The 27708-nt window shown below is 35.6% G+C and overlaps 1 protein-coding gene and 1 long non-coding RNA gene across 2 annotated transcripts in view; one reads left to right on the forward strand and one right to left on the reverse strand.

Annotated features, from left to right (window-relative positions):
• The window catches only part of LOC134854863 (small G protein signaling modulator 2-like), a 96741-nt gene extending 70317 nt beyond the window's left edge, over positions 1–26424 (forward strand). Inside the window, exons 14-23 of the mRNA XM_063871222.1 lie at positions 11733–11933; positions 13766–14028; positions 14503–14729; positions 17827–18187; positions 20019–20146; positions 20284–20366; positions 22877–22986; positions 24121–24234; positions 25548–25710; positions 26121–26424. Of these exons, the coding sequence (XP_063727292.1) occupies positions 11733–11933; positions 13766–14028; positions 14503–14729; positions 17827–18187; positions 20019–20146; positions 20284–20366; positions 22877–22986; positions 24121–24234; positions 25548–25710; positions 26121–26209 (1739 nt within the window). The 3' untranslated portion in view covers positions 26210–26424. The remainder of the gene's footprint in view (positions 1–11732; positions 11934–13765; positions 14029–14502; positions 14730–17826; positions 18188–20018; positions 20147–20283; positions 20367–22876; positions 22987–24120; positions 24235–25547; positions 25711–26120) is intronic.
• LOC134854677 (uncharacterized) lies at positions 2413–5127 on the reverse strand. Its single transcript, XR_010164430.1, has 2 exons — positions 4551–5127; positions 2413–2673 (listed from the first exon to the last, which is right to left on the reverse strand). It is a non-coding gene; the product is annotated as an uncharacterized LOC134854677 (long non-coding RNA).
• Positions 26425–27708: the final 1284 nt, after the last annotated feature.

Consider the following 27708-nt stretch of genomic DNA (forward strand, 5'->3'; position numbering starts at 1 on the left):
CAGCAAGATTTTCTCAAAAAAGTCAGTGTTTTTTTCATGTTTTCTTGCGTTCGTTACTCTTTTTCAATCTTCGATTGGCTGTGTTCATTTTTTGCGTCCAAATACCAGCTGAAAACCTGCGAGATGTACGAAGTATCTTTGTAATGTCTTACTTTGTGAGGAGAAGATCCGATTACTAAGTTTGTTTCTATTGAGCAGTTGGAACAATAACTTCAAAAAAATTTCACGGAAGCAAAAAATTTGGAAACTGTATTTTTTAAATACTTTAACAGAATATTTTTGAGTTTTCGGTTCGAGAGCTTGATTCACAACTGAATGGGCTGCAGCAAGATTGACGCTACACGCGATTTCTTTCATATTTTTTTGGGATGCATGAAATTGTAGGAAAATAATCATTCAATAAATCCATAATTACTTCCATAGTACTTACTTAAGCATGTGAGCGCGCTGATATTTTCTAATTTGCTTTATGTTATGCAACTTCTGCTTCGTCTTACTGTTGCTTATTTTCCGTGGCTTTTTTAAATGTCACGGTATTTAAGAAGAAACGAGTGTCTTCTAACAATCTATTTTTTAACCTTACTTAAGCTAATTATACTTGTTTTTGAAGTTTCAATTTCTCCGTCTCGCTATCCAAGAAATGTTCAAATTGTAAAAAAAACTCAAAGGGTTCTGATTACAGTGGCAGGGAACTTTTGAGCTGCGTTTACAGAAATCGGCTGCTTTTTTGAAATATAGCACAGGCTCGCTGCTGTGACGTCAGTTTAATATAATCTATCAGAGGAGAGTGACACCATCAATCTGTGTTCTCTATGAGCAAAAATTGCCGTGCAATTAAATGTCCTGTCATTCCGATGTAATTTCGTTTTATCGAATCGTTATAGCCAATCTGAATCGTTATAGGTTCCTTTTCGCACAAAGTCTAAGTCAAAATTAGCAGAAAATGATAATTAGTATTATAGCCAAATTTTGCTTTACAATTCGTGCAGACATAACATAAAAATTTATTATTAAAATTCGATGATCGTAGTTGCAATGATTTTTTTCACTTTGTTTTCAGGAAAAGTCTTAATTTTTGTACAAGCTCAAGTTAACTTTTTTGCGGTTTGACTTTTGATTTTGTTGAAGTTTATTTCCTGTTGTAAAAGGAACAGCTTAAGTAAACGTCACGAATTTAATTTTCAGATTGTCCGTCGGAATAAAAACTGATCTATTTTTCTCAATTACGTTAATTTAATCAAAAATCCTAAATTTTTCTAGAAATTCAAAGAGCTTAAAAGGCATCTTTTTTTCTTTGAAATTCATTTTTTTTCCTGTTTATTTGTCTGTTGGCTTTTTGGCGGTTCGGCTTTTAATTTCTGGGTGATTTACACATGGAAGACAACTTACCCTGCTCAATAACCATAGCGCACTTGGCACGAAAAATTGTTGATTCATATAGGTCCTTAAGTGGTGGATTATTGGTGGTGCGAATTCTCTGTGGAATCAGAAATGCCACTAGTCAGCCTATTTTTCTTGATTCCATCGATATTTATCCAATTTTCTGTTTTTTGAACAAAAGTTTGAATATCTAAATGTCTGTTTCAGTTGTTTTTGGATGAATTGTTTCTTTTTATGCGATGGTTATAGTGCTAGACAGATTTTACTCCTTCAATGTTACACTTGGTTGCTGGTTTTCCAGTTTTCATTCTTTCTTTTGCAACTGTCTTGTGGCTTTATTTTGATAATTTTTTTTACTGTTTGTGACGTGACAAAGAGTTAATTAGCATCTGGTGTTAATTTTTTTCAAAAATCGATGACCGTAATTCAGACTCTTCTATAGGTCGTGTTGATTTTTTCGAGGAAAAGTCTTTAAATGCTTTAATATTTAACAGACGTACATTCATACATATTAATGCATTTGTGAATGCTTCTAGGTAATATACACTATTTGAGTTGAGTGGAAAAGTTTTGCCTATTGATCCAGTTTTCTCACATTGGGTTAATTGTATCAGAAAAGGTTCGATTGTAAATTATTCGTGTGGCATATTTTTTCTTGGCATATATATATTTTTTGAAATTGTAAAGTTGAATTTTTTTCAGCAAGCAGGTCAGTTTTTTTCTGTTTCCTTGCTTTCATTGAATCTTTTCCTACTGTCTGTTGGCTATGTTGTGAAACTTTGCAAGATCAATAATTAACAGCAAAGAACAGAGCGTGAACCACTCGACCAAGTGTTAAATTTTCTCTTAATCAAGTGTTCATACAGTTCTACTACGAAAGATATAATAATTTTAACTCTGAGCTTTGAAGCATTTGTGGTAGTTATTTGTTTTCTTCAAATTAATTAATTCATAGTTTGAAATTGTTCTTGAATTGGTCAGTTAAGTTTTCTGAAATGGAATTTGCTAGGTATTTCACTCGACAAAGCCAACTTTGAAATCGAAAATTTTTAATTTATCGCTAAAAATATCACTGAATCAAATAATGATGGGGTAATATCACTAATAGCACAAAATCAGTCTAACGAGGGTAGTGTTTGGTTTTGTGTTCACTTTGATTTCATTCCTCGGACAAAGCTTCCATTGTGATTCTACGGTTGAAGGAACTGCTCACATCTTTCTTGTTGCCGAAGCTGTCCACTCGCAAAAGTGTAGTTCGACCTGAGTTCCAACGGAACAATTTTACTTCTGCGCCTAAAAATGAGAAAAAATACACTAAAATACTTCGAAGTCAATGCTGATATACAATTAATTGTCCCCCTAGTCCTGCCCCATCCCGTAGCAAAAGTTGAACTGTATCTCATAAACTATCCCTATTTCAATTTTGAGTTCGACTTGAATTCAATTTGGCATGTTTTAAACCATTTTTTAAGAGTCGATAAACCTAGTTCAGACTCTTATATAAGTCGTGATAGTTTTTTTCCCGATTTTTTAAGAGGAATGTCTTAAAGTTTCTTCAGGCTCAAATCAAATTTGCTTTTGCGGTTTGACTTTTGATTTCTTTCAAAGTTCAGTTCATTTCTCTTGTTAAAAGGAAGGCAAACTCCACTATCGAATAGCAAAATCACGAAAGTGTTAAGGTCACGAAAAACGTGATCGACTTCTAGTTTCAACTAGTGGACAAAATTAAGCTCAAATTTAGGATTTTACTATATAAAATGCCTGCTTTCATTGTACATTTTCGTCAACATTTCCTTCGAACTTCAGTAAAATTTTTACATTGACCGAGAGTAAGTGATCTGAGCTACCATCTGTGAAAGTATCAATATTTGGTTTCAATGACTCCTCAATGTAATCCGGGTCTGAAAAGGCCAGTTTTCCTCGTCTGCACTAAGTTTTGCATCGTAGTGAAATCTTTCTTGAATAAGCGGAGTATAAATTTTGTTCATGCAACTTGAAACATTCTCAGCGAGAAAATGGGAAAAATCACTGTGAAATTTTACTAAACTCAGTTGTTTGGTTTTTATTCACGCGAATTTAAAAAAAAACTTTTTGCAGATGAGGAAAACTGGCATTTTCAGACCCGGATTACATTGGTAAGTCATTGAAACCAAATATTGATACTTTCACAATTGGTAGCTCTGATCATTTGCTCTCGGTCAATGTAAAAATTTTACTGAATATCGAAGGAAATGTTGTCCAAAATGTACATTAAAAGGCATAGAGTAAATTGAAATACAGGGTAAAATGAAGAATTTGCGCTTAATTTTTTCAAAAAAAAGTGCCAATCATAAACACTATAAAAGAAGTTTTTAAATACGAGCAGATGGTTGAAGTGTATATAGGTCGCAATTAATTGCCCGCCCGAAGATTTTTTTTAATGAAGATGTAACAATTTTCGGAAAAATGTTTCAGTTTTTCCGATTTTTTGTTTGGGCGATTATTTCGAGGTAAGCAAGTTACCAGGTTCAGTTTTCTGGCTTTTTTATGCCAAAAAACCTGCAGCATCCTAATAGTTCATGTAACTACACATTTTTCTTCAAACAAAATAGCAAAACGATCTTTTAAGATGCAACTAATTTGGCCATTTTTTAGATCTAAATCTAGTTTTTGATTTTTTTATGTGAGTTTTTGTTCTTTCCGTTTGATAGAGAATCAGGTGAACAGTGTTACGCAATTGAAAGTAGTTTAAGTGGTTGTAAACAGGTCCCAGGTACGTATTGAGCTCTCTCCCAACCGCCGAAGCCGAAATTGGGTTGGGGGAGATTGTTCAATTGATCCGCTTTAGGTGCATCTATTTTTTGTTGAAATTTGAAAGTTGAATATATTAAAGGCTAGTTCATTCATTTACTCTGATAATTCAATCGGAGTAAGAAAATATACAATTTATTCACTTTGGCCTGTTAAAATATTAGTAAATGCAAATGCTAACAAAAAGATTCAAAAGTTTGTTTCGAAATACTAAGTTTTTTGTGTATAATCAATTGACCAATCCAAGTTTTTCAACACCTATTTAAACCAATTGATAAATAAATGCTCATTTTAGACATCACTGAGATTTTTCAAAAAGAACTGGCAATTCGGGTGAAAAACTATATAGAAGTAAGATCTATCATTATTCGTATTCGAACCTGGTCTCGGGACCTCTTCGCCAAACAAAGGTTTGTTGACTTCGTTTCCCGAGTCGAGCTCGATGTTGATCTCGCCTCGACCACCAATAGTTTGACCAGACGAACTGTAAACCGAATCAGCGTAAGGTCGAACATCTGACATCTGATTACCCATTTTAGAATGTTTTATGCCTTTCGGCTAGCTGAAATAGGATAAAAGTTCTTTGACAACACAAATAGATGACCTCTTGGATAACAAAAATAGAAACTTCAGAAAAAAATGAAGGAAACTAGAATTGGATCGAAATTTCAGTTAAACTTTTAACTGAGGTAATAATATGGCTATCGAATACTATTGAATATCGAGTTGTGAGAAAATAGCAGTTTTGTTTGATTTGTGATTTCAGCTTTGTGAATTGTGATTTACGAAAGTTGAACTTGGGTTAATTTCGTGCGCTGTGGCGTAGTTGTTATGGATTTAAGAGTGATGGTATTTGAAGAGTTTAACTAATAATCATATCGAACTGGGTCAAGCCTGTGATTCTAACGCTTTATCTCTCAAGAATAACTTCGAAAACACCTCTGCTTGGGACTTGAACGTATGGCTTCAACGACGTTTCTTTAATAATCTTTCATCGATTAGGAATTTCTATTTTTGGCAGATAGTTTTGAGTGACTCATTACCTTTCAACTCACTAAAACAAATTTTGTCCTCTAACATTCGTTGCTGTAACATTCGTTTTATACCAATTTGCTATATTTATGCATGCTAAGAGTACTGAACTTCGTTATTGAGACAAGAAGTTGGGCTGCGTTTTCGGGTGTTTATCACTTAGTAATGAATATTTTGAGTTCTCTTATATAGGTCTTGATGATTTTTTTTTTCAAGAAAAAGTCTTAAAATGCTCTAATAACTACAGATGTGCATTCATACATATTAATGAATTTATGAATGCACGTAAGTGTGTATGCACTTTTTGAAATCAATTCAAATTCATCTGTTCAAACTTCGGTTAATTGCCTTCTCCAAATACTAATGTGTAAATAGCACAAAAAAACGTGAGCGACTTATAGTTTTCGAGGTGGATTTCGTTTTGGGTTTCTTTTTATTTTCAAAAAACAAGTCAGTATATTTTGTTTCCTTGCTTTCATGGCTCCTTTCCAGCTGTTTATTTTTTTTTTATTTGCTTGCGTTCATGGCCCTTTCCCAACTGTCTGTTGGCTATGTTTAGGGTAAGCTTGTGAAAAATGGAAAGTATTCTCGAATTTCAATAAGGTATCAAGGCCATATGTTTTTCCTTCGCAATTGTTACAAGAATGCACTGGCAGTGTGACACTTTCGGTCTGCTTTGTTTTCGGTTTTCATAAACAATATCGCTGTCGACCTAGTAAATTGTGATATTCTGTTTTTTTTCTTAGTATATTAATGTTCATTATTTTTCACTTGGGTATATATGCACTTTTTGAGTTCAATTGAAATTCATCTGCTGAAAGTGACGTAATTACGAACTTGGAAATGGCGCGAAAAAAACGTGAATGATTTCTAGTTGCGAAAGTGCATTTTAACTTTTAGATTTCCAGCAAGATTTTCTCAACAAAGTCAGTGTTTTTTTTTCATGTTTTCTTGCGTTCATTACTCTTTTTCAATCTTCGATTGGCTGTGTTCATTTTTTGCAGTCCAAATATCAGCTGAAAAGCTGCGACATGTACGAAGTATCTTTGTAATGTCTTACTTTGTGAGGAGAAGATTCGATTACTAAGTTTGTTTCTATTTAGCAGTTGGGACAATAACTTCAAAAAAATTTCACGGAAGCAAAAAATTTGGAAGCTGTATTTTTTAAATACTTTAACAGAATATTTTTGAGTTTTCGGTTCGAGAGCTTGATTCACGACTGAATGTGCTGCAGCACGATCGACGCTACACGCGATTTCTTTCATATTTTTTTCTGGGGTGCATGAAATTGTAGGAAAATAATCATTAAATAAATCCATAATTACTTCCATAGTACTTACTTAAGCATGTGAGCGCGCTGATATTTTCTATTTTGCTACATGTTATGCAACTTCTGCTTCGTCTTTCTGTTGCTTATTTTCCGTGGCACTTTTAAATGTCACGGTATTTCAGAAGAAACGAGTGTCTTCTAACAATCGATTTTTTAACCTTACTTAAGCTAATTATACTTGTTTTTGAAGTTTCAATTTCTCCATCTCGCTATCCAAGAAATGTTCAAATTGCAAAAAAACTCAAAGGGTTCTGATTACAGTGGCAGGGATCTTTTGAGCTGTGTTTACAGAAATCGGCTGCTTTTTTGAAATATAGCACAGGCTCGCTGCTGTGACGTCAGTTTAATATAATATATCAGAGGAGAGTGACACCATCAATTTTCGTTGTTGCTGCTTAGCTACCAATTCGGTCTTATTTCAACTGTGCCTTGCTTTTAATTGTAGGAAAGAGACTTGGATCCCCGGGCACCCCAGCAATGGAGTTTTATAATCTTCATTCGTTCCTGGCAAGTTGAAATTATTCTGCGCTTGCTTAATATCAATCGTATGCGCTCGGAAATTACTTTTTCAAATTAAACTTTCCTTTCGCTGTAATTCGATGAATTCGAACTGAACTTACTTGAAGTAGCATTTTTGTACATTTGCCTTCTGACTTACCTGCTGATTGTGCTGACAGTTTCAGTAAGTAGTGGATTTAGACAAGAGTGTGTCTAGGATTTTGTCGATCTTTAATGGGAGCTCTTATGGAATCCTCAAAAGACGTTAATTTGCCAACAGATTTGAGGCAAGCTAATTGTTGAAAAAATGACATTTTGGGCCATTTTTTTCTTTCATTTTTTGACTGATAAGTTCGTTTTTTTTCTGAGCAATCCCCTCAAATATAGTTTTTATTTGCACCAAAAGCGCTCAAAAAAATTTAAAGTGTCCATCGTCAACCAAAATTTCTGCCGTAAAAATTTACCTACATCCGCCACGTTTAGACGAAAAAAGCCTGCATAAGGCTTTGAGTTGGACAGGTTGGCAAACCAAAGTTGTCTACCCAAGTAAGTTCGATTTTTATTTTGTTACTAGTCTAGGCTGGAAGGATCTAGATCTTTATGGAACTTGTAGTGTATGATTATTACCTGGTCATTACACTTGCGAGCGTTAGTGTGTTAGTGCGAATCTTTTTTTTCTAAACTAGCTCGCAAATAAAAGTGTTCCTTAAAAGTGTTCACTTATTTGGTGGCACTTTCACAATAATCACGGTCTGTAGCGTTGGAAATTTCATAGCATCTGTTCTCTGGTTTATTTGTGGCTAGTTTTTGCGATTAAGTAAGCGTCCGTTGCGTAGTTGCAGATCGAATCCGATACGTAGCCGAATTTTTACTAATTCGAGGCTTATTTCTACTTTTTTTTGCCCTTTATAGATCTGCTTTTTGTCGTGTTCTTGCTAGTGTTTGTGAAGCGCAGCTTTGCCTCAGTGTAGATAAATAGAGCAAAGACAGGATCTCTTTGAATTTTCTTACTTTCCGTTTTTGTGTAAAAGAAAAAGGATTTCTTATTTAGATTGTAGCTTAACTTTCTTAAGTTCTTTATAAAGCCAATAATACAATATGGTTTGCTCGTCTATGTTGACAAGAGTTTTGCTCTTTTTTAAAATCAAATTTTTAATGTTTCAGCGAAAATTATTCGCGTGGTTCGTTTCAAAAAGAAATATGGTTCAAATACACCATTTTTTTAACTACAAAATACTAACAGTGCTTGAATTATGTGTACAATTAAATACAATATAGTTTCAAATCGTTGAAGCAAAGTCTTTCCACGAAGTTTCTGTGTTCTTTGTTCTCTATAATAAGTCTTGCATATAAAACAAGAATTTCAAAATATACAACATTCATTCTCCCATTTTGTAAAAATAAAATGAGAACTGTTCATTAACTAACAGAGGAGCGAACTTGCTGAGTGAGATGAGTGGAAGCGATCGGTTGCCGAACAGTATTGGAAAAATTTCAGTGACTGAAGAAATTATTTTCTTTCATAAACTCAACAACTTTTAGCGCATTTCACTGCTAATTTAGCGCATTTCACTGCTAATTTTTCATTAGTGAAGATGGGAATGTCCAAACGCTAATTTTATCCTCTATTTCTTTACCTTTCCATTCTGATAATAATTCGCATTTTCAAAAAAGAATGGAATAAATCGATTTTGTTGTTTTCTTTTTTGTTAATCCATTAGTTATTGAAGTTATTAAGACATCGTATATTATTATCCATAATAGTTTGACCTAAGCGCAAGCTACGGAATTTTGTTACATCTCCAGAAATAATAAAAAACGACATCAAAAAATTCGAATTTTGTTTTTGTGAGTATTGTTTTTGTTCTAATATTAATTCTAATGAAATTTTTTGTATTGCAGGTAGAGCTTAAGTAGGCGCGCAATTCGCCTTTTGTCTATACTTTCTATTTTCATTTACTGAATTGAATGGTTTAATATCAATTGTTTATATTTAGTTGAAAATAATTTGATGATTGTAGTTGTTTCAACATAATTTTGGATAAATAAATTTTTCTTTGGATATTTATTTTTTATTTGATTGAATGTGAATAGTTTTCCTGCAAATTGAAAAATTTTAGAGTTTTTCTATGAAATTCTCCATTGAATTTCACCAGTTTTAAACTAGTGTTTTTTGTATAACTGTGTTCACAATGAGCAAAAATTGCCGTGCAATTAAATGTCCCGTCATTCCGATGTCATTTCATTTTATCGAATTGTTATAGCCAATCTGAATCGTTATAGGTTCCTTTTCGCACAAAGTCTCTGTCAAAATTAGCAGAAAATGATAATTAGTATTATAGCCAAATTTTGCTTTACAATTCGTGCAGACATAACAAAGAATTTTTTTTTGTCTTTCAATTTTATTATAATTCGATAATCGTAGTTCAGAATCTTAAATAGGTCGCAATGATTTTTTTCATTTTGTTCTCAGGAAAAGTGTTAATTTTTGTTCAAGCTCAAGTTAACTTTTTTGCGGTTTGACTTTTGATTTTGTTGAAGTTCAGTTCATTTTCTGTTGTAAAAGGAACAGCTTAAGTAAACGTCACGAATTTAATTTTCAGATTTTCCGTCGGAATAAAACTGATCTTTTTTTTCAATTTAGGTTAATTTAATCAAAAATCTTAAGTTTTCCTAGAAATTCAAAGAGCTTAAAAGGTATCTTTTTTTCTTTGAAATTCAATTTTTTTTCTTGGGTCCTTAAGTGGTGGATTATTGGTGTTGCGAATTCTCTGTGGAATCAGAAATGCCACTAGTCAGCCTATTTTTCTTGATTCCATCGAAATTTATCCAATTTTCTGTTTTTTGAACAAAAGTTTGAATATCTAAATGTCTGTTTCAGTTTTTTGAGGAAAAGTTCGAATGTAGTTCAAGCTCGTTATTTTGAAATTGATTCTCCCACCGAGCTCCATTTACATTCTTCAATAACGAAAATAGTACTTTAAAGTGTAGTTCAAATCCGAGAGTCATCTTTTGTTATAGATTGGTACATCAGCGAATTGCAGGTTTTAAGCTTTCCTAAAGATTTTTTTGTCCCTAACTCTTGCGTAGAATTGCCTTAACAATGGCGTAAATTTCTTTTTCCCCCAATTGAACGATTTCATAGAGTTCAAATGTCTAAAGTGTTAACTGTGTTAGCATTTAAAGCCATTCCAGTCATGATTCGATTCCAAATTTCTACCTCAGTCGTTGAAAAAGTTTGCCTCCATTTGAATCATTACAGACTACATGTCATTACACAAGCATATAGTATGAACTATCTTTTTTTCAACCTAAGTCGCAAATATTGTTGCGACGCAAATATTGTTGCGACAAAATGTGCTCATTTTGAAAGTGTTCATTTTGATCAATAACCAGCTATTAAGTACAACCAATGCTAAGGATATTAACAAAGACTATTATATTACAAAAAGCACCTTAGCTTTCAGGCATCATGGATCTGTAGCGTAGAGGTAGGGAAGGAGACCAGCAACACTATAAGAGGGTATGAACCTGGGCAGGGTCGGATGTTTTTTATGATTTTTTTTCGTATACTAGCTAAAATGCGTCCGCTCTATGAATTGAGGCATGTTAGTTGGTGAATTCCTGTTTGATTAAAACAGGTATTATGAAAATGTATGGGATTGGGTTTTTTTGGCTCTTTGGAAAAATTTTCCACTTTTCAAAAATTAGTTTTTCTCGAAAACGACTCTATCGATTTTCAAAAAAGTAATACCAATGGGAATTCCGCCTACTCCCCTGTGTGCCTGCATAATCTCCTAGTCTCTTTTAACCTTACTCCACTTCCTACAGCCTTCGAAAAAGTGTGTGTGGGATTTTTGACTCATTTTTTTTGGATTTTATACATTTTCTGGAAAACTACCCTACAAAATCTGTGGGAAGCTCTTCTGCATAAGCGGTGACGCCCATTTTTTTGGCACAAAAAGTTGTGGCTCTCGTAAATGTCGAATTTTTGATTTTTCTTACCTTTTTTAAAACTGTGAAGTTTTGGTTTTATTGGGTAGAACAGCTTGTGGGAGTTTCGCCTGCATAAGCGGTGACGCCCAATTTTTTTTGACAAACAGTCTGTGTAAAATTGATGCGATACTGAACTCGCAAGCTGGTTCTGCTGCGAACTAAAGATTGTTTTCGATAAAATAAACTCTCATTCTCGAAGTTTGCCGTTTACAGAAAAAAAAAACTATAAAAAATGCCGTTTTTTTAATATCTTTTCTCTTTTTTCCTGATTTCTCTATTTCTTAATTTAAATCCTTATAATTGGGCATACTAGTATTTATTGAACAGCAACTGGCTATCCTTCATGTGGCTCTGAATGTTTTCACTTATTTAGAAGTGTTTTTATTACAGTCGTGAAGTCTTATAATTTAGTTAGCTTACGCTTAAGTACTAGCCAAAGTACTTTCTACAATAGCATAAGTGAAAATGACGCGATTAAGTAAAAGATTTAAATTATTTATTTTGTTTTAAAAAGTGACTGTTCTCGAAATAATTTTTAACTTAATTTAGTCCCGTGGTTTTTTCAAGATTTTTTTAAAAATTTTATGCGAAAAAAATTGGAGAAGTCGTTTTTTTTTGCTTCCTGATTTCGCGACAGTTATCCATTTTTTGCTTGTCTTCTTACCATTTATTTCTCTTTGCTCAAATGTGTCTTCAACTGCTCTAGACTCAAATGCAGTGACAGCTGTGAATGAGGTTGGAAGCGAGAGTAAGAGGGGATCAGAAGAAGGAGACTGCGTGGATCTACTACTGATCGAAGGCATGTCTTTGAATGACCCAATGATGATGCTGCGAAATGACAAGGAAAACATTGAGAAATTGTGTCTGTCAATGAGACGACAAATCATGGCCAGAGCTTTCTACGGGTGTAAGTGTGTCTAAAACAAATTGGATATCTTGAAATATTCCCCGAATCGATTGTTGTCGCGAGTCGATAAATCGTTATAGGTTTCGATCTGAAACAGATAATCTTTCGTTACAATCAATATTTGACCTGTTTCAAAAAGGGATTGATCTTAATTTTGATTGTGAAACTCCCAGATACCCCAGTAAAATCACGTGTTTAATGGCCAAGATTTTGATCAATTATTCTTTTTTTTTTTGCTGGAAATTCGACTTAATAAAAATGATTAAAATGGAAGGTTTTCTGAGCCAATTGGGGTTAATAAAATAGTTCTAGTAATTCAATTTTCTGAAAAGTTTGGCAATCCGTATTCAGGTTCTACTAGAACTTCTCCCCCTCGTTCTTTCATAAGATGACATCTCCCAATTGTCGATATGGCACTCAACTGCTACAGCATTGTCGATCATCGAGTTTTTTTTACCAATGAGGGCTTTAATCAACAAAGGCCACTGAATAAAAAAAGTTCTGACAAGTTTATAGGGATTATCTATTAACTTGTACGCATATGTGTCCCATAAAGACCATCCACAATTTGTTCAGTTTTTACGTACCATTTTTGCCCTTTAAGTTAAATGACCACCGTTTGCGGACAATTTTCACCATTTTGTTCATTCGTGCAATTTAGATTTGTCCTCCTGCTTTTAACGAGCTATATAACCAATTACACTACCTTTTTATGTCACGATGCCCTGTTTCTCTGGCGTCGAAAGCAGTTCTCGCCAGTTCTCCTCGTTAAACAAGGAATTCGATACTGACTCCCGAATCAAAATGGATAACACACCCCTTCCTCTAGAGAATCTTTCCAAAATAGTTACTGTTATCTTTGATCCATCCCATTACTCCGCAGAGTACTGTTAACGAACATCATCAAAAGGCTCGCGTAGGATATCGATAATAAGGGTTGTCTCGAACAAATTGGTGTCAGTCCAAAGTTACTGGTTACTGGCTTTCTAAAGTTACGCTTGCTTTTTATGGTCCCACACCGCTAGTAAAATGTCTACACGCAAACTCCAAACGTTAGAAACCCCGCTCTCCGCGCAATAACGGGATGCATAAAAACGAGGGCTCCAGTACAGCCACATTCTGATGGTGATTTGTCTAATGTCATCCACCGCTAATGTTACCCTTAAAACTTACATTTCTTGAAACCCCCAAACTTTTTCCATCATCATCCGAAACCTCAGAGGATTATTCTCCCGCCAGGACTAGAGCTCTGTAGTACCGAAATATAATGGGCCTCGGCGACCCAGCAAATGCATCTTTTAAGAATTAACTACGTCTAAGAACTTTTGCCTCTCACATCACAAATTAAAGTCATTTTAAAACAACTTCAAGCTGTGTCAAGCAAGCAATTGCTGATGGTCATTCCCCAAAGTGTTTCCCTCAACTCCCCCCCCCCATATCTCTGTTTTCCATAAGAATCCCGATCGATCTGCACCAGAAGAGCCTTTCCCATTTATGGTTCGGTTAGAGTCACTTCCTAAACTGCTACTTAAACCAAATTGATCCGAATGTCTCACCAAATTTTCTTCCCCACACACCATCTCACACCTTTTTAACTGTTCCGAGATAGATCATTTTTTAAAAACTCATAGACTTGTGGCTTCGAGTGACCGATGTTGCTAAGTTTACGGGACTTGGTCTGAGCATGTTCGATGCGCCCTCTCGTGGCTAACATTAAAATGTGTGCTCATGCTCAATTCATGAGAAAAAATTGCTAAATGTAACCAGATAGTGCTTAGTTGGATTTATTCATTCCTCTAGCTGTTAATATTTTTGATAAGTTTCTGTTTCAGGGCTGACTTATGTGCGTCATCTGAAGACAGTGCGAGTACATCTATCTGGTCTGGTATCAGCAGCCCCTTCAACCTCCACATTTTCACAGACCAGTTCTGCTTCACAAATCCACACCAACACAACAGAGATGCAGAAACAGCCTGTCAGAGAGAGGAAAGTGTCAGAGTCGGAGGCTGCTCAGAAAAAGTGGCTACATGACCTGGCAATGTATAAAGGAGGACTGACGGTGCAAATGTGGAACGAATGGGATTCGGAGCATAAGGTATAAGTATGCAAACGAGCAGACCATGTTTACGGCTTCTTAAAAACGGTAAAATGCTCTTATAGTTTCAAGCCACGAGGTGTTCGGCAATGTGTAAAAATATTTGGTGTTGCTATTTTTGCCTGCCCTAAAATACTTCCCAAGATATCAAGCTGTCTGTTTTTTCAACTGACCCGATTTTGGCTCTTTTCAGCTTTCCCGTCCTTTGAATATCAATTTTGAAGAATTACGTTAACATTGTCAGAATGCAATGAAACTTGGCACAGTGAACAAACTAACCATTGTGAACAAATTTAAAAAAAAATTATTTTACATCTATAAAATATGAAAGTTTGAAAGGTGGAGGGGAGTGGAAACTAGCAGATTCTTAATTCGTGATAAAAGAGAACATAGAATTACAAAATAAAACATAGAATTTTTTTTCTAAATGCTTTTATTATCTCAAATTTCATTCCTCAGTTTCTCTGTTTTCAGCTGGGGAGCAATTGTGGTGAAATCTTGAGGTATGTCTACTATGGGGGCATGGAGCACACTTTGAGGTCCATAGTATGGCTGTACCTTCTGGGCCATTATCCTCTGGACGACTTGAAAGGCACCAAAGAGCAGCGCAGTTCAATTGACTCAGCCACTGCAGAGAAATACGCACAAGTGGTGACTGAGTGGCAAATAGCTGAAGTAGAATTCAATGATGCCAAAACCAAGTGAGAAACAATTCGAACAACTTATTAAATTATTGTTTGGCTTTTTTGCCTTTCCCCACCTGCGAATTTCAACTGAAAAACTTTTTGTTCACTTTGTTGGATTGTTTTAATGTAACAGATTGTAGTAACTATATACCTATATACGCTTATTGATGGCTAACCTTGATGTTTGGCAAACTGATTGCAAAAATGTTGATTGGTTTAGCCTTTAGACTCTTCTCACTATTAGCGAGATAGTTCACAAGACTAGAGTCCTAAGTGGAGTTGCATACAGATTACACTAACTTTCTGCCTGGGTAATCATTTGCCATATGACATGGAGCAACCAGTAGATCAGAACATCTAAATGAACATACAGCTCTTCTGGACGAAGGCAAAGCAAGAGTCACTTTTGGAGTGGACGTAATAGCGATCGATAGTGCAATCAGCAATATTCGTTACAGAGACCACAAATCTCCCAGATTTATTCTACGTAAAACCGGCAAGAACGTGTTCTACAGAGCCGGTATACAAGAACAAATTAACTAGTAAAACCAGTCCGCAGAGAGAGACAGGAAATCAGCACAAATGATTACAATGGGAAAACAAAAAACTGGAAGTGGACAAAACAGGCGTTGCGTCGAAACATGCCTCGGGACGCAGCGGACCCGAAAACGAAGGATGATTTATTTCCATGTTTAGAAGTAGAAGCCTAACGACAGTTTCGACGAAAAACCAAACTTTATAAATACGTTACAATGATGGGAACTAGTGGGAAAAAATAATTGACGGGAATTGTTGCGTTCGAGAGATACAATTTCATCTGTAGACAACAGCAAAAACAGGTTTAAAACTTCATGCAAAACCAGTGGACTTGACGTGCAAAGTGTATTACGTACGTAGACAAAGAAGCGGAATGGGCATAGGTCGAGAAGAGGCAGCGGTGGTTCATCATCACAACCAACAGGCCTCCACAAAACAACCGAAAGAATTAAGAACCAGTGGGATATATCTGCAACAACAATAGAATAGAAGTTTCCCTAATTGAGGAAGAAACAGCCAGAAATACGGAATTTAAAGAGGACAAAACCAACACGTCTGAAAACGGAAGAGCAAAAGTCTTGATTTATTGTATAGCATCATTAAGGTCAAGACGAAGGAGAAATGGCTGTGGCTATTGAGGACTCACTTAGCCCAGCATCAATCCTAATTGAGGGAACTGCAAACAGTCAACTGTGAAGCAAACCGAATGCTAAGTAGGAGACAACTGAAAAAGGCTGCATTTTACCACGGTGCATGTAACAACCTAGCATGTTACAACGGGGAAACGATATGAACCATGAGTAGATTAATTATTCCTATTGAATCCGTTGGGTGGCCGATGAAACGAATGCACCGTTGATAGCAATAGACCAGAAAAAAGCACATAGTAAGAAGATCGGTTCTGCTACAACTGGAGTTTCACCAGAGGCAGATGGCTCCGCTTACCTATAACACAATAGCGAAAATTTTTGAAAAATTTTAATCAGATGAGACTTGAACTAATTGGGTAACTGAAACCGCACAGGCATAGGTTGATTGAAACCTCACGTAGTCAAAATGGACTCACAAGAGATTTCATTTCAGTACATCAAAAGGGAAGAGGATTCACAAAACTTCAACAGGAACTACAGGAAAGGGTGTTATGCATGTCCTGTTTTGTTTAAAAGTCGACGAACGTAGTGGAGAATCTCGTATAGAACGAGATGATTTTTTTCGAGTTGTTGAATTTGATATTTTACTCTTTTTTGTTCAGTTTATTTCTTTTGTTAAAAGGAAGGCAAACTCCACTATCGAACTGCAAAACTGTAAAGGTCACAAAAAAACGTGATGAATTTCTAGTTTTGAATGAGGATTTTTTTTAGATTTCCCAGCGGAATCAAAACTTTTCCTATTGATTCAGTTTTCTCACGTTAAGTTATTTTTTAATCATAAAAATTGTCAATCATAAGTTCTTAAATTCAAGCAGAATTAAGGCCATTTTTATACAATTTGAAATTTTTTCAAAAACTAGTGCTTTTTTTCTGTTTCATAGCGTTCATTGTCTCTTTTCCAACCTTCTTTTGGCGGTATATGTTTATATACATTGGCGTGAACCTACGTGAGAAGCAAACGAAGGGGTCTCTATAATGCTGTTTCCGTCAAAACTTTTGGTCAAAAATTTTAAATTCATTTGCTTTCTGATTTTTGCCTGTGGATTAAAAATGGTCTTTTAACGTCCGTGAATTTTTTTAGACCAACAACAGTCAGCAGTTGTAGCGGTTCAACCGCGGGTTCTACCTCACCCGCTTACCTATAACACAATAGCGAAAATTTTCGAAAAATTTTAATCAGATGAGACTTGAACTAATTGGGTAACTGAAACCGCACAGGCATAGGTTGATTGAAACCTCACGAAGTCAAAATGGACTCACAAGAGATTTCATTTCAGTACATCAAAAGGGAAGAGGATTCACAAAACTTCAACAGGAACTACAGGAAAGGGTGTTATGGATGTCCTGTTTTGTTTAAAAGTCGACGAACGTAGTGGAGAATCTCGTATAGAACGAGATGATTTTTTTCGAGTTGTTGAATTTGATATTTTACTCTTTTTTGTTCAGTTTATTTCTTTTGTTAAAAGGAAGGCAAACTCCACTATCGAACTGCAAAACTGTAAAGGTCACAAAAAAACGTGATGAATTTCCAGTTTTGAATGAGGATTTTTTTTAGATTTCCCAGCGGAATCAAAACTTTTCCTATTGATTCAGTTTTCTCACGTTAAGTTATTTTTTAATCATAAAAATTGTCAATCATAAGTTCTTAAATTCAAGCAGAATTAAGGCCATTTTTATACAATTTGAAATTTTTTCAAAAACTAGTGCTTTTTTTCTGTTTCATAGCGTTCATTGTCTCTTTTCCAACCTTCTTTTGGCGGTATATGTTTATATACATTGGCGTGAACCTACGTGAGAAGCAAACGAAGGGGTCTCTATAATGCTGTTTCCGTCAAAACTTTTGGTCAAAAATTTTAAATTCATTTGCTTTCTGATTTTTGCCTGTGGATTAAAAATGGTCTTTTAACGTCCGTGAATTTTTTTAGACCAACAACAGTCAGCAGTTGTAGCGGTTCAACCGCGGGTTCTACCTCACCCGAAGAGACGACCTTAGTCAACGACATCAACAACCAGCAAACTGAGTTGGCGGAACACGCGAAGACTGATTCCAAATACGACTCACTAGAAAACATCCCGGAAGAAGACGAGGAGCCGTCTCAGAGTTCGCCGGAGGAAGATAGAGACGGCACTAATAGCACTACAGAGGAACCCGATTCAACAAAAGAGGGTCTATGCAATGACAGGAGTGAAGAGGAAGAGAAAACTGATGAAAGCCAATGCAATGAATATACTGCTGATGATTCTACCAGTTACTCCAATGGAGCTGCTGTAAATCAGAATCATGACGTAAGTTGCGTGAATTTCGAACCACCGATTTTTGGTTGGATTAGAAGTCCATCACGTTACTACGATGTAAGTTTTATGACAATCTGATGACCTTCTGTTAATACGTTTTTTTTTGTAAATTTATTCCTGAGAGGTCAAAATTAAGGACAAGATGGAGAATTAAACAGGATTATTTTAACTAATAAATTTACTTTTATTTAATTGTGCGCATATGTATCTTCAAAATGAAATCATCATTATACCTGGATAGAAAAGGCTGGCCCAATTTGAATGGGAGCTAACTCATTTGTTCGAGTAGTACAAATGTAATAGAGGGATCCCGACAAACTAAGAGGGTCCTTAATGTAAATTAAGTGCCTCAAATTGTTTAAGAGTAATGAACGTAGTGAAGACTCTTATAAAGGTGTTGGTGATTTTTTGTTTTTTTTAGGAAAATTTGTTGATGCTTCATTTTGATTTTTCGCGGTTTGACTTGATTGTTTGTAAAGTTCAGTTCATTTCTTTTGTTAAAAGAAAACCAGCTCCACTATCGAACAGCAAAAGTGTAAAGGTCACGAAAAACATGATCGACTTCTAGTTTCGAAAGTGGTATTTAATTATCAGATTTTCCAGCGAAATGAAAATTTTACCTATTAATCCACTTTTCAAATTTGGTCAATTTTATGAAATAATTGTCAATAATTATTTGTTGTAGAAATTACGAGAGCTTTAAAGCCATCTGTTTTTGGGGCCTTGGAAATTAGACGACAAGAAAATTAGACGACTGTAAAGAAACGGAATTTACGGACAACCAGTATTTACTCAGCCAAGAGTTAATTCAAGTCTGTAAACAAAATTCACGCAATTTGCACGCAAAATACTGTCTTAATTGGACAACCACTATTTACTCAGCCAAAAAATAATTTAAGTCTGTAAACAAGTTTCACGCAATTTGCACGCAAGTTATTGTCTAAATTCCGTTTTTTTCTGATCGTCTAATTTATTGTCGTCTAAGTTCCTAAACCCCTCTGTTTTTTATTCAAAAGCTGAGATTTTTTTAGAAAACAATTCAATGTTTCGTTTTCGAAACACTGATTTGTTTTCTCAAAACAATTCGTTTTTATTGATTCGGTGATGTCAATTAAATAATCGAGTAATTATGCGCAAATGAGGCAGGTTAACTACGATAGAGAAAAGGTTTTGAAAAAAGAGCGATTGATTTACTTGAGAGCTATTAGATTTACGTTTACCGCGAAAACTCGAGTGCGTTTTTCTCAAATTGAGTTCAGATTCAACAAAAATTGAAGAGAACAAAAGTGGCTTAGAATTTCAGTGGTGCAATTAAAGTGGCGCAAGTTTTCTCCAAAAATGGGTGGCTTTTTATTAATCAAAAACTTCGCTGAAACTAACAAGTTAAGTGATGAGAAATGGTAAAAAGAGCCTCTCACTAAGTCCAACAAAGTTTTAGCAAGGTAAACTTCCAAAAATTGCGTAAAACGTTTGAAATTTGTTTTTAAGCAAACGTTTCAAGTGCATTTTTCGATAAAGTAAAAAGCTACTCATTTTTGGAGTAAAGGTTTGGGTGAGAATTTGGAGAAAAAATTGCAACTCACAAATTCTTAGCAACTTTTGTTCTCTTCTTTTATTGTCTAATCGTAACCCAGAGAAAAACGCGTTATACATTTCAAATTTTGTTAGTTTTATCCGGATAATTTGAATCAGCACTGTATTGGTTTATTTAATTACTTGCTGTATTTACTTAAAAATAGTGTGATGTTGGAACCCTCTAACTCACTTGTATCGCGAGAGAAAGTTTCTTGCGTGATTGTATTTGGATTGTGTTGTGTCGTAGCCGGAAGTGTTGGCGGCACTGGGCTTGAACTTGCACCGGATAGACAAGGACGTGGCGAGGTGTGACCGCAACAACGTCTACTTCGCCGAGAAACACAACCTCGACAAACTCAGACGCATAATGTGCAGGTTAGATAGATGATCGCACAGTATTGATTGACCCACCAAAAGTGCTAAAAATATATTTATAAATAATCCTCGTGGTAATATAATATTTAATTATTAATTTTCTACGTTGAAGTCAGTCTTTTCTTGATCTGTTTTAGTTACGTGTGGGAGAATCTGGACGTGGGTTATGTGCAGGGCATGTGTGACATTGTAGCTCCGCTTCTAGTCATATTCGACGACGGTCAGTGCAGTTCACCTCTAAATGTGGGGGCGTAGCGATAAGCATGTGTGATCTTAGCGTTCTCTAGTTGCCTCTAGTTGGGGGGTTCGTTCAGACGAAAAAGAAAGTTTCAATCGATTGGCTAATTTTCGTATTTAGTCTGAAAAATCGCTTGATTTGTTACGGGAATCAGAACCATACAACCCCCCCCCCCCCCCCCAAAAAAAAATTGATTTAAGGGATAAAATACCGGTTTTTCAGTAATTGACTTCGAGGGCAAAATAAATTGATTTAATTAGTCAAAAAATCAATTGATTGATATTAAAAAACTAAATTGTGATTAATATTTTACGCTTCTCCAGGAGTATATTCAGCTCGCTTCTTTGAAATTTGAAGTATTTTATGCGGAACTAATTTTCAAAATGAATACATGCTTGGGGAGGACATTTACGGTAGGTCACTTGAAGAGTGGGGGTGGTGGAGATGGAGATGAGGTTTTACTGTTGATCCAGGAAATCAATTACATTTTTGGCGGAGTTAAACGCTATTTAAATGGCAAATTGGAGTGAACAAATTTTGAAATAATTAGCGATTCAGGTGCATCATTTAACATGGGCATGCTTATCGACACACATGCTAATAGGCAGTTCTCCGTTAAATGTACCCGCTCATATCGGTTGCGACAGTTTGAGCTTAATTAGCCCTTACTAAAAGTAATATGAAACAAAACTGACTTTTCTACAACAACGCAACATCAAAAACTTTTTTTTTCAGAAAAGTCAGAAGACATGTTTTTTTTGTTTTGAATTTTAAGAATTTATGAAAAATTAATTTTTGGAGCAAATTGTTTCACATGAGTGAGGTTTGAGTTGTGACTGAGAGGGGATACAAACAAGATGATGATCAAGATACTAAGTCAGGACACAAACCGAGATTTCTAGCTCATCATTTTTTCAAAAGTTTTATCGGAGGTTTTTTGCACTTTTTTTAAAAAAAAAAGCTTCTTAAATAGTAATTTCTGCATCGAGTTCAAAAAAGTGAAGCTCCTATTGGATTGCAGTGTGTTACTGAAAATCGTTTTTACATACTTAGGACAATCGGTTTTTCAGATTGCCTAATTTACGTATTTGTGTGACTGAAGTACGACAGCAAACGATCAAACCGTATATCGAAACTGGCTTTCCTCGTTCTTCGAATTTCAATATTTTTCCCTTTAGAAGATCCTTTAACTAGAAGAGCATCGCTCTTTAGTTTTGTGAGTTTTTCTAAACAGAAAGGATTTGGTTCATTCAAATGCAAAGTTTTACTTAATATTTTGCCAGAATATTTTGCCAGGATAGTTGAAACTTTTGGCGATTTATTAGAAATGTTTGTCTTAAAGTCTCAAACCCATAGACTGCCTTAATCAAATGGCACCGAAAAACGTAATATCTTCCATTAAATAGCTTGAATGCTTTTCAGAATGCCTTCATCTGAATGCTGGAATTTGTCAAGCTACACAGATATACCATTGCTTACGCACTTTCCGAATGTCCAACCCAGCCAAAATAGGAAAACGGACAACAAATGCATTAGTAGTAGTAGTAGTAATATTTGAGCTGTTTGATATTTCAATTATGATTGGATGAATATAACATTCCAACATTCGGTCTCTCGATAATAAGGTGTGCCACCAGAAGTTTTGCTATAACAGCAAAGCAATTTCTGAAAGTTACTTAGTTCTAAATGTCGCACCCGATTTTTATGCGTTTGCTTCCAGCATTATTAAGTTAACCTTGATTTTTTTTCTTGAAGGCTAGCTTAAAAAAATTCTTCCTCCATAGGGGCAATTAAGGTATCAACAATTGGTACTTTTTCTGCAAAAATAGTATCTTTTCTGCAAACGAAAGACTTTGGCCTTCAATTTCAATGACATCGTGGTTCTTGTAAATTTCCCTGTGAACAATGTACTTTCAAAAACACTGGTGACTTGCCCATTTGAGCTTCCGACTAAAGCGCTTTGTGAATACATTGTAATTGTAAAAAAAGCTTAGGTGTGATGCAACAATGCATAATCACAATTCATTATTAGTCATGAAATCCACACTGCCTTAATTGGTTCACACATCCGCCCCAAAGGTGTGTTCGTTTTCCGCCATCTTACCCGTATTGCTTTTATTGTAAGGTCTTTATTGAAAATTAACTTACCTTAGCGACCAGCCCCTGCTCCGCGCAATTCTGAAGTACCGCCATTTCTTCCACTATTTCTTTTTTACAGAAAAATGAGAGTCCCAACCTACGTGGATATAAGTTCAGCTCTGAATATTGGAATTTATTGATAACGGGAATATAATTTGAGATCGAACTGACCAATGAACCTGTAGCAGTAAAACAGTAATAGAAAGTTTACCAATTCGATTGTCAATGACTTAGCTCATTGAAAATGACAGTTAAACAGTAGCTGGTGTTTTTTTTGTTTCTGTAAATTATCAAGTTTTTTGTTGATATTTTATTGCAATTAGTCTATATATGAGTATGTGTTTGTGTTTTAGAGAGCAAGACGTATGCAGCCTTTTCACTGCTGATGGTTCGCATGCGAGAGAACTTCCCCCAGGGTAGGGCCATGGACCAGCACTTCTCCAACATGCGAGCACTGCTCCAGGTACAGCACACAGTATAAACTACCAACACCCCCCTCCCCTCCCCCCCCCCCCGGCGGGGTTTTGTTACAAGATACAAAATGCGCATACGCTTAATCAATTTTCCCCATCCTTTTTGTAAATGCCTTTTCCCCATCCACTAAGTTACATTTATTGTAAAGACATTTACCAATTCGAATATAATTTTAAAAGTAGAGGTTGTACAGCTGGTTCCATAGGAGGTGTTTTGAGCTGCAGATCCCATTGAGTTGGTCGTCTTCAGGTGTGAAATTTTGTTTAATCATCTACCAGAAGGGGGGCTGAGAAGGAATAGTTAACCAGATCCCACTTCAATATTTCTTGAATGAGTTTCGGCAGCTGTAGTCAATTGGATGGCGGCTCATTTCTCTTGAGTGCAAAATGAATAAGTGTCGATGAACGAAGTAAATTAATTTTCTGAGTTATAATTTTCAGAATTGCTAGCCGAAAAAAAGTTTTCTTTAATCGGGTTAATTATATGACTACCAACTGACTGTGGTTTTGTTTTTGATTTGGTATAATTTCTTGAGTTTTATTTTCCCCTTTATTCGGCTGGAATATTGCATCGGCCTGGTGGCCTCATTGGCCCTTTTTTGTCGGTTGGCTTTTTTTGTAAATATACCAACTCCGATTTAGTTTAATTGTGTTTAGTTTTTTGATTTTTCTGTTTATTCGGGTGGTAATTTTCCGGCTGATGTTATATCGGCTTAATAGCCTCATATTGCCGCGTTTGATGAGTGAAAAAAAAGCATTTTGAAGGGGGGAATTATTATTATTTTTTTATTTTAAATGAAAACGTTTCTTTAGCTCAAGGGTGTCTGCTCAAGTATTGTCGTTTTTTACCGCTTCCTTAGTTTTTTTTTGCTATGCTAATTAAAGACCGCTATTTACCTTATATGGTACTTTTTTTGAACATGAATTTCATTCAAGAGAAAGCGAGACCAACATAAATTTTATTAGATTAGGTTATTAGACTTGGTGCCTCTGTGAGCCGCAGCTATAAGAGATTTTAATCCCCATTAAAAGGTGAATTGGCAGATTTTGTTTGGATGAGGCGCTTTTGTTAGTCTGATCCGTATGTTAATTGTGTTCACAAGTGTGTGTGTGTTGTTGTGTAGATTCTCGACCCGCAGTTGTTTGAGCACATGCAGCAGCACGGGGACTACACTCACTTCTACTTCTGTTACAGATGGTTCCTCTTAGACTTCAAGAGGGAACTTAAGTACCATCAGGTAACACAGCAAACATAATAACCGAATTATTTATTACTTGCCACAGTTTCAACCTAAATAGCCATCAAAAATACGAAACAACTTTTTAAAAATCGATGAACATAGTTCAGACTTTCATATTCGGTGACGATCAATTTCGTGATGATTAAGTTTTTTTCCAGGATAATTCTTAAAATTTGTTCAGTCTCAAATATTATTTTTTGCAATTTGAATTTCAAGTTCAGTTCATTTCCTTTGTTAAACGGAAGGCAAACTCCACTATCGAACAGCAAAATTTTAAAAGTTACGGAAAACATGATCGACTTTAGTTTCGAAAATGGAATTTAATTTCAGATTTCCCAGCGAAATAAAAGTTTTGCCTATTGATCCAGTTTTCTCAAATTGGGTTAATTTTCTTTTTAAAAAAAGAGTCATTCATGAATTGTTCTGAAAATTGAAAGAGCTTCAAGACCATCGTTTTTTCTTTGAAATTTGAAAGCTGAGGTTTTCTTTTTAAAAAAATAAGTATCCTTGCAATTCCTTGCGTTCATTGACTCTTTTCCAACTGTCTGTTGGCTATTTTCTTAGATTAGAAAGCAACGTATAACATGGGTATGATGTTTTAACAAAAAGGACGACGCCATCACAACATTAAAGGGATCTCTTGCAAAAAAAGATGTATTCGGTACTAGGTGCAAAATCCGCATATACTTATTTGTTGAATTAATTCTTGTTCTTTATAGGAGTGGTTCTTTAACAGGTACGATAGGGGGTAATAGTTGGAGATCCCATTGAATCAATGCTTTATTTAGTGCAAATAAGTGGAAACTGATCCACCCGCTATGTCTGCTTAAGTTAGGCTTGGCCAGAACACCATTACAAGCATGGTAGTTGCATCCTTAACATCAATAGGAGTCAGTCACTGAAGAAGACAAAGAAACTGCCTATTACCCGAAATAGTCTCTAGTCCGTTCTTTTGTAAATGTTTAACGGATATGCTTACTCACCTTTTGAGAGAGAGATGAAGAGTGTTAACCGGGCGTTTTAGCCAATCAGATTGCAGGGCTTTTTAGCCAATCAGATTGCAGGAAGTTGGTCTTTTGAAGAAAACGGGCGCACTAATCGCGCACTTTAAGTGACATGTCAAACAAAGGTACGATTCTATAATACGTTGTTTTTAGAGTGTTTATCGAATAAGTTGATAAGGGGAATGGGGCGGAGATTGTTAAGTATCAAAATGGATTTTTTTCGAGTGTGGATTGCATAGAATGTACCATGAGGGGGAGATGGAGCAGATAGTTAAATAAGTAGATGGTGTTTAACCTCTCGCTTAGGTGTTTTGGCTGTGGGAGACTATCTGGGCCGCCTCCCGTCTCGGTCCCCCGGGGGGCACTGAGCACTTCGTCCTGTTCGTGGCACTCGCCCTCCTCAAAATGTATCGCAAGATCATCATCAACTACAAAATGGATTTCACAGATATCATCAAGTTCTTCAACGGTTTGTGTTTAATAACCTGATTTGTTTTCACGAATCTGTGAACTAAGTGAAGAATCTTGAATAGGTCGTGATGATTTGATTTCTTTTCGGGAAAAGTCTTAAAATTTGTATAGGCTCAAATTTACTTTTTCGCGGTTCGACTTTTGATTTCCAAAGTTCTGTTCATTTCCTTTGTTTAAAGGAAGGCAAACTGCACTATCGAACAGCAAAAGTGTTAAGGTCACGAAAAACGTGATCGACTTCTAATTTTGAAAGTGGAATTTAATTTTTAGATTTAGTAGCAGGATGACAAGTTTACCCATTTCTACTTTGCCGATCTAACTCGATGGATTCTTTTATCTACCTTTTAATCTCGTAATTGCAAGATTATTCATGGTGTTTCTTTTAAAGAAAATTTCCTACTTTTTTAGAAATGGCTGAATGTCACAACGTGGAAGATGTCCTCCTGATTGCACGAGATTTAGTCATGCAGCTCCATGCTATGCTGGAAAACAAATGAAAATGGACAAATTGAGAAAACATATTTACATTGTGTCAAACAGATTATCTATCCTAAGTTGAGAGTTCTAAATTTTGTATTTTGTCTGTAACTTTGAGAATTGTTTAAATAAGAATGCGAATATTATTACTTTTGATTAGAAATAAATGTTTAGCTAATAATGTGGTGCAATATTACTATTATTTTACATAGTTTAAATGTCAATATTTCTCCCTTTTGTTTCCATCTAAGAAGAAAAGGGTCACATCGTCATACATATCTCTAAAAGTTAAGGCAGGCTCACATATTTAGACGCAATTTTGTACGTCTTACTTGGTTATCCAGTAGCATCTCTCTTTGGTATTAGCTAAATCTATTTCAATGTGCAGCAAACTTTGCTGCCCGTTAGTTGTAACAACAAGTCTGTTGAAACAAAAATTTTTTAAAAATAATCAGAGATTGTGGCAGTTTATTTTTGTTTTTATTGGAAGGGTACTAATGAATACATTTTTAACGGTTTTAGACTAAAATTCTCGTTTTTTTATTGGTACAACCAGTTAATTTCTCTTTCATCTGGAAATAAACTGTTCATACTCAAACAAACTACAACAGATATCATAAAAGAAACATCTATGCAAGTTAAGTGGAGTCCATCGAGCGTGCGTCAAGAATTCTTTAATCAACACAATCCTTCGTCGGTCTCCGATATGATGAACGGGATCCACGGATACACATGATCTGAGAAGCGCAAATCCACGATGACATCGAATCTACCAAAGCACTGCACTATACGAAGTTACTTCTTTCTTCCCACTGATCATCGAAGGAAGTCTTTTTTAAAACATGGTAGCAAGTTTGCCCATGACACCCCACCCATGCACGAAAGAACAAGAGGTGTGAATGACCTTTGTTCACATTCTCTGATACATTGATTATAGCAACTCTTTTTCCACTTCGTGCTTCCTGTACATACTTGGCAGAGTACAAGAATTTGACTTTGCGCAAGGATAGAATACTCTTACATCAACGAATGCCGTCTCAAATCTGCCTCCCCAGACTCCATTGGCTTCGTCGCCACTTATTAATGTTCTCAAAGCCAAAAACTCGCAAGATAACGCTCTAATTGCGGTTTGACTTCAACGTTAGAGTAAACTTCAGTCAACATTTCCGCTGTTATGTCTCACTTCATTATGCCAAATAACTGGGAATCCGCCAGCAGAATAAGACAAGCAATGCTCAACCGAAAAAGTTTTTCCTCAAACACAGTGAGCAGGAACACCTTTCAGCGGCCTATTATATCGCAAGCATAATGCATCCCAAAACGCTGCTTTATTCAGGCAAAAACCATGTTTTTTTAACGGCAACGTTGTGAGCCAGTTTCATGCGCCTCTTTCGTTAGCCGGTTTAAATGCTCTTGAGTATGGAGTACTGGGTACTGGCGCGCCGTTCGTTCTCCTTCTGTATTTCAGTATAAAACAGTTTTTGTCCACTTGCAACTCCGTCTAAACCAGTATCGCTCG

This window comes from Symsagittifera roscoffensis, chromosome 9, assembly GCF_963678635.1.
Source record: "Symsagittifera roscoffensis chromosome 9, txSymRosc1.1, whole genome shotgun sequence".
Classification (NCBI taxonomy): Eukaryota; Metazoa; Xenacoelomorpha; order Acoela; family Convolutidae; genus Symsagittifera; species Symsagittifera roscoffensis.